The 8047-nt window shown below is 35.0% G+C and overlaps 1 protein-coding gene across 1 annotated transcript; it reads right to left on the bottom strand.

Annotated features, from left to right (window-relative positions):
* Positions 1 to 2257: 2257 nt before the first annotated feature.
* Positions 2258 to 2992, bottom strand: LOC145677426 (E3 SUMO-protein ligase ZBED1-like). Its single transcript, XM_081747916.1, has one exon. The coding sequence runs from the start codon at positions 2990 to 2992 to the stop codon at positions 2258 to 2260; it is 735 nt and encodes a 244-aa protein (XP_081604042.1).
* Positions 2993 to 8047: the final 5055 nt, after the last annotated feature.

Raw genomic sequence — 8047 nt, 5'->3', positions numbered from 1 at the left:
GAAGTTGTTATTTCATTTTATGAAAAAGTTTCTTTCTAAATATTAATGCTGTGCTATGTAATTAGTTATTTTATTTTCAAAAATACTTCACACAGAAAAAAATACACTACAAGAAATTGATAATTATACACTAGTAGTGTCCAACAACCATATTTCTTAATAAATTTTACAGTCACTCACGAAGATACAATATGAAGCTCTGAAAGTCATTTTTAGACAACTGAGCTTTTGTCCTAAAAATGCACTGATAATGAAAACAATAACTGCTTCTTTACATATACAAATGTTTTTGTTTGCATGCAAATTTATGATCACAAGCCTGGGAATGTCATTATTTGAAATAATGTATAAATTACATAAACTTGCCAAAATTCACCAAAAGAGAAAACTGAAATACATCTCACAGATTCATGGATATATCATACCTTTATTCTTCTTAACGGCATTAGATCAAAAATAGCAAAAGCGCCTCTCTTCTGTTACAAGTTTCAATAACAATGTATCATTACTAATATTACTCTTATCTTACTTCATTATCCACTAACGTACCGTATATGCGGCGAAATAATAAAGCCCTATGCAAATATTTCACATGCATCACATACATCAATAGAACCAAGGACTACACTTCTGTTTACTTACGCATCGGAAAAAAAAGGTGCTGCAGTTCTAACCCTGAGCTTAAAACAAAGTTTGAGATATAAGCTCCCTAAACTTATATTAATATCTGCAGGTGAAGTAGTTGCCATCCGCCAATACTAGTCAAACAAAAACAAACAGAAACTGCATGTATATGCATTGATTCGTTGAGATGGAAAGCGTTAGAAACAGATAATTGAAATAAGAAAATGTTATGGATGGATATTATTATTTATTATGGGTTTAATTTGTACTTTATGAAAATTACCGTATTCATTCTGTATTTTATACATACTTTGTCCCATGTCAACTTAAAATTCAATGCAGAAATCGACGAAATTTCTCGATCTGTGACACTGCTTAAGTAGCATCAATCAAACTACATGCTTCAAATTTCCATATTTTGCGACAGTTATGAGTTAACGGACAGTGGTAGTTTTTTTTTAATGAAGCAAGTTCAAAAATGTTCAGTAACATTCAATTGGAAAATAATAGAATGTTATCAGAAACTAAAGAAAGATATCAAATAATTATATTCATTCACCTAAAATTGAATACTTTACTTACGGCAGTAACTAAACCTACATAAAATAAACCCTAAGGACAACGACTTTTATTAGATAAACGCTAGTGAATTCTATCAATTCAAAACAAGAAAAGAAACGTAAAAAATATACCGAAAGAAAACTTAAAATGGTATCGATTAATATAGCTTAAGAAAACCTATCAAAGTTTCACTAAACATAATTTTACGAGTTGAGTTTGATTGTGAAATCGTGTTTGCATATTGCATTTTAAGCGTTCGTAGCGTTTTTTAATTTAAAATTTAATTCACCAGTGCAACTTGTGCCAACCTATTGCGGTTTGCAAGCGAGAGTTTTTAGATTTTTGTTCAAAAATATTAATATATCTGCATTTTCAGGGAGAAGTCTAGATCTACTGGCAGTAACGATATTACCAGCAAGTTAAAATACTCGTTCAGATTCGACTGAAGTTGCTGAAATCACCATGAATTTTTTAGCAAGACATGCTAATTTTTGAAGCCGATATTCGTTAAGTTTCCACCATTCAAGGCTGTTGCCACTTTGCGAAAGACACTGATCTGATTTATAAAGAGTAAGCTCATCTGTTACATTAGGACTTTTTGAACACGATGGAAATATTCCAAGCAAATAGTCTAATGCTGATGACCCACCGGGCGATTGCTGTGATAAATCGTCTTCTGATCCTTCAGATTCTACGAGCATATCATGAACCAATCTATGGATCTTTGTTTGTATTTTAAAATTCAGAAATGGTAATGATTTGTACTTTGGGTCCAAGAATGCTGCTAAGAGGTAACATTTCAGAGCACTATTTGACAAAAAATCTGATGATTCAGAATCGGATAATGCATCGAGCTAAAGACGCTTTCCTAAGTCAACTGATATTGAAGATTTCAAGTTCTTAACAATTTCAGAACCTGAAGAACATTTCTTCAGGTGGTTAGAAATAAGACCATAGCCTAATGGTAAAGCAAAAGAAATGGAACACTTTTGATCACACATAACTGTTGTAGCCATTTGTAGTGGCTTCAGTACTCGAACGATATCTTCCATGATTTGCCACTTGTCTTCAGTTAATGTTTAGTGACATTTCTATCAGAGAACTCTGCAATTATTGCTTCTCTTTGTTCCAGCAACCGTTCGGTCATCGAATATACACTGTTCCAGCGAGTCTTTGTATATTGAATACGGCGATGCTTTGGTAACTTCATAATTTCTTGTTTCTTTTCAAGCGCGACTGAAGCAGTGGTGCTATGTTTGAAGTGCCCTACCACTTTGCTACAGATTGAAATTATATTTGTTAACTCGCTTTTCTCTAAACTGGTCAGTATGGATCGCTGCAATGTATGTGCCAAACATGATACATTGTAAACCGGCAACAAACGTCCAGCATTAATCATATTCGATGCATTGTCGTGAACTAATGCAACTACTTTGTCTTTGATGCACCATTCCTCCATACACAGTTTAATAGCATTAGCTACATTTTCAGCTGTATGTCGTTCTTCTAGGTCAATTGTCTTGAGAACAAAATCTTCTGTACAGAAGTTCTTATACAGAGCATGACATGTCACTGTAAAGTAAGAATCTGTTGCTCGAGACGTCCATATATCTGTCGTTAAAGCCACTACTTCTGCTTCCTGTAGCCTCTGTTGTACTTGCTCTTTCAGTTCAGAATAAAAAAGCTGCAAGCGTCTCCATAGTGTTCGCCTAGACGGTACGCTATAATTTGGTTCAAGAAAGGACATTAACTCCCGAAACCCTTTCCCTTCAATAAATGAAATTGGGAGTAGATCTGTTACTATCATGTTTGCAATCCTTTTCGCAATCTGTTCTTCATGTTCTGGTATACACCGCCGGCTATTTTTAAGATACTTTACTATTGATCTTTGTTCATACGTTCGCTTTTTATTGTGTGTTTGAGGAACTCTAATTACATCATCACGCGTTTCGTCATTGGTGACAGTTTCACAGGAAATTTCACAGTAGTATCTTCTGACATATTTGTGGCCTCAACACAGGCTGATGGTCCAGGAGAATCTTCAGAACTATCCGAATAGGAAGCTTCCACAAAGGTACAGTTGAGAAAGAAAATGACACAATATTATGTTTAAGAAAAATCACAATGTAATTCTATGAACAAATTTAATATAAACTTGTTTTAAAGACAAAAGCAAAGAAATTATGAATATAAGCATTGAAACTTGTTTCAGTATATTCAGTGACGTATTTACGATTTTGTTTCGGGAGGGGCTTTGCTAACTTTCGGGGAGGGCTTTGCCCGAAAATGTGAAAATTCTGCAAGGTATTTCGTATACTTTACTATAGTAACTAAGATTTCGGGGGCTTAAGCCCGGAAGCCCCCCTAAATACGCCACTGAGTGTATTACTATTTGACTCATCAAGCCACTAAGTGGGTATGCATGCAACAGTTATTCTGACAAATTTGCCTCAGGAGATTTGTTCGTACTTCCGCTGTCTTGAAATTAGAGTGGTGGGAAATTGGATAGCGTTCTGGTCACCAGCATCCTTATAGTAAGTTATCAGAGAAGGAAAAATATCTTCCATAGAAAAAGAGATTCCATTCCACCTCGCCTAACGATTTATCAGTCACTGATATCTCCAAGAGAAGAATATCAGCTATTTTAGGTGAGATGGGAATTCACATCTTGCCTAATCCTTTCTCGCCTAAAATGGCGGTAAGATACAAGGAGGGAATTTCTGCACTAAAGAGAGAATTCTTCTACTAGCATTTTAACCAGATATTTTAATCAATATTTTCAATTTCTGTCAACTACAATATAATAATTTAATAAGTACTATACAACAAGAAATCATAGGGGGGGGACGATGAAGTGGATGTAGTTCACTTTTGGTTGGTTTTGGGAAAACTGGAAAGTGCTTAGCAGACAGGAGCTAATCAGAAACAGGATAGAAATATATAGAAATATCCAGTGTTTCAAAACAACACTGACAACGTTTGGGAGCAGATTCCTGACACCAAGATAAGACAAAAGGTATAGACCAACCTAGGTGTACAAATACTTCTTTTCGGTACTATGACCAGCCAAAAATCTGTCGGAAGATAAAAAAAAAGCCATAACTCGAGAACAAAATGTCGGATCGAATTTGGGGGAAAGCTAATGTTTATTATTTTTAGCCGTAGTTTCCATTAATACACAACTCGATGTGGTACAGGGCGGGGGCAAGGGTCACCCCAAAGAAATTGAAGAAATCCTGGGATATTTTATTAAACGTTGAGTATAATGACATACGATTAAACTAACTAAAACTAAAGACGATGTTTCAACTAACAAAAGTCTTAGAACGTGGTCCAAGTTACAAGAACCTCGTTAGAATTCGAAAAAGGAAAGATAAGTATATTTGATTGATCTACTTTGTCTCAGTACAGAATTGGCTATCGAGGAAGAACTGAAATTATATGAAATCCAAAACGTTTAAATATTATGTCTTCTAGGCTAATGAAGACAGAGAAATCACTCACGGCTATGTGGGTAGCATACGGGACTTTGGCATAGGAGACCCGGCTCCGATTCCCGGCAGGAACGCAAGTGGTTTGAGTTTCACGTTAATTCGTAGCTCCTGACTCATATAACTTTGCTACCGAAGGAATGCTAAACTAAAATCCGATCCAATAATATAGACAGTTAATAGATGGAAGCTAATTATTGGAAAATAATTCGTGAAATGAGAATGTAAGTGAATTCAGATAATCCCGAGAAGACTCATTGGTACGATGGTATCCACCACGAACTTTTATAACCTGGGATCGAACGAGGTCCATCTCGCACCAGAAGTAAGCCCTCTATCACTAAGCCATCGTGACCCTACTTTGGAGAAAGCACTATGATTCTGACCGAAGTATCGGTCTAGAAAATATTGTGTGTGATAAACCAATATAACTTATTAGAAGTACAAACAGTCAGAATGTGGAACTTCTTTCGTTCGGGTCGAATGATTTTCGATAAGTACCTCACATAAAATAAATAATACAAAATAGCAGCAACGTGAGAACAGCAGCCAACACTTCTGTTCACGAAAACCGAAATTGTTCCAATATTGGACGGAAACAGTGATGAGGATTAATTTCTTTCTTTTCATTCTTTATTTGGTCATATTAATCACACATATACAGTAATACCATCGAAACAAACTAAACACATGAATAGCTATTAACAACAGGCATATTATTAACCAACTGTTACAAAAAAAAAAACAAGAACAATTACTAAAGAAAGATCTATATGTATCACAGAACATTGATTATGTGCACAATTAACACAAAATGCGGAAATGTATAATTTCAGTTGATGTACAGCAGTGGTGTAGCCAAAGGAGGTGTGAACATGGTCGAGAATCCCCTTCATCCTCAGAGACCAATTACCGTTAAGACAAAAAATACTTGTTATCATAAGATTCCAATGTTATAACAACTTCATCTCCACCCCCATTCAAAGGTATTGGTTAACCTAGTGGTGTACAGTGTGCATCATACGTATACCACATAGATGCTGACCTATGTACATTTGCCTTTTTTCACTATGAGGTACACTTGCGAACAAAATGAAAACAATATATGTTGTTAGGGACCCTCTCAAGAAAAAGCTGGCAAAAAATTGTGGGTATCCCAGTTAGTCTTCTACTATTTTTTTTGAAAATTTCAGAAAAATACATATTTTCAACCTCAAAATATTAAAAAAAAAATATTTTCCGACTTTTCTCTTGCTGAGAACACCTAACATCTTTTTTCATGCAAATCAGTTGAGCCGTTTAGGAAAAAAAATAATTTCAATTTTCCTTCCCCCTCCTAACACCCCTCCAAAAGCGCTTGGGGGGCTGAAACTTTTGGAAACCGAGTTTCTCATAAATGTTAATCGATACTGTAAATTTGGTGCAGATATGCTTGGGGGAGCTTTCACATCCTTATTCCGCTAAGCCCTTTTTCCCAAAGTAACTGTAACGGTAACGCGTTACAAATTTCTAAGGAATATACCTAGTTTGCTTTAGTTTCTTTTGCGTTACATTTCGGACGAGTAACTATAATATGTATGGTTTTCCGGAAACAAATCTTTGTTTTCTTTCCTGTTGTAAATCTCTTAGAATGGAGCAATGGAGCATGAACTGTCAGTGACCAACAGTCACCGACACACAAAGAAACAGATAAGATCTTAGGGCCACTTGCTGGTTTCTGAAGGGGAGTATAACCTCAGGGAAATCACGTGTACTGATTGCAAGCCAAGCACTGGAAGATTTTGAAGTAGATTTTTACAGCTCTAAATCAATACATTCAGTGAGTGAACTGCAAGTGCAATGATAGTCTAGCTTTCCTTAACGAAAATATTTGAAAAAATACTTTTTCTTAAAAGCTGAGGATGAGGACATAATTTAAAAGTAAAAAGTCTGAAGTGTACCGGCGGGAAATATTTATCAATAGGCAGGAGTTCGTCTACATATTTGAAGAAACATCTGAAGTTTTTATTATTATTATTATTATTATTTCTAGAGTATACCGAAACAGTACCCACACAAGCATTGCGGATAAAGCTATTGTCCAAATGTTAATAATTTCTTTACACGTGCTCTTACTAATACTATATTAATACTTTCTTCAATAATTCATTCTTGTTTAGTGCTATTCTGATTATACTTATTGAGATTTGTTTATATTTATGGAAGTTGCAATTTGTTTGAAAAAAATGTTTCAATTGCAATTAAGTAAGAAAAAAGATTTCATTTTCTCAAGAGATTAAAAAAACGAAATGTATATTGAGTGTAGGTGAAGTAGGAAGTGTCGAAGTAGGTGAAGTAATATGTCGATTGGTTATCGTGACAATAATGTAGTGATTTTCTACTATATACTCTTTCAACTTGAATAAGTAGGTTTTATGTTAATCATCGAAACGTAAAAACTTTGACGTAAAAAATAGTCTAAAATGTTTTATAGGATATGATTATCCTTATAAATCAATAATTAAGAATCGCGGTTAATATATACAGTGGCGTATTTACGATTTTGTTTCGGGGTGCTTTGCCTGAAAATGTGAAAATTCTGCAAGATATTACATATACTTTACTATAGTAAGTAAGATTTCGGGGGGCTTAAGCCTGGAAGCCCCCCTAAATACGCCACTGTATATATATCTTACTTTTCAAAATATTTTTATTTGTAAATAAACATGTTTACAATATGCTATAGCAACTACTAATAGTGCAACACAGACACTGTAAAAAAAATCCCACAATTTTTGGATCTAAATATCCAATATATTTCAATAAAAAATTTTCTTGTATGCCTTATATATGGAGAACTACATGCAGTATAGACATATCCAAACTATCTCTTAACTCAGTAGTAGAGCGTTCACCTCTGGTGTTTGGGGTCCCGGGTTCGATCCCAGGAGCCCGTCAAGTGAACTTTGTGGTGGACAAACACCATGTGCGTGGGTTCTCTCGGGGTTCTCCCGTTTCCTTCCACTTTCTTCATTCCACGATTTCATCCATTACTCAACATCACCGTCTCCTTTAGACTAACCGGCATAATCTTGGGACGTAAAACTCAAAGATTTCATTTTTTTTCATTCCGTAAAAAAAATAATACGAAAACTCGATTTAGGGGCCGTTCAAAAATTTAGTGATCCCTGATCCGAAAACTAATTATTAGCCAAGATCGCAATCCTTTGATGCGTTTTTTTAATCATTCCTAAAGTTCTTGCCCAAAGTCGTAATCTTTAGATCATTTTTTGGGATAATCCCTAAACGTCATGTACGTGTAAACTGCAACGACTTTTAATTACTTCTTTTCATATATATATATGCGTGCAACAGGAGTGCAATTGTGAGAA

Source organism: Thermobia domestica, unplaced genomic scaffold, assembly GCF_964235325.1.
Source record: "Thermobia domestica unplaced genomic scaffold, izTheDome1.hap1.1 HAP1_SCAFFOLD_858, whole genome shotgun sequence".
NCBI lineage: Eukaryota > Metazoa > Arthropoda > Insecta > Zygentoma > Lepismatidae > Thermobia > Thermobia domestica.
The sequence above is the reverse complement of the archived record's forward strand: the minus strand, read 5'-3'. Positions and strand labels throughout refer to the sequence as shown.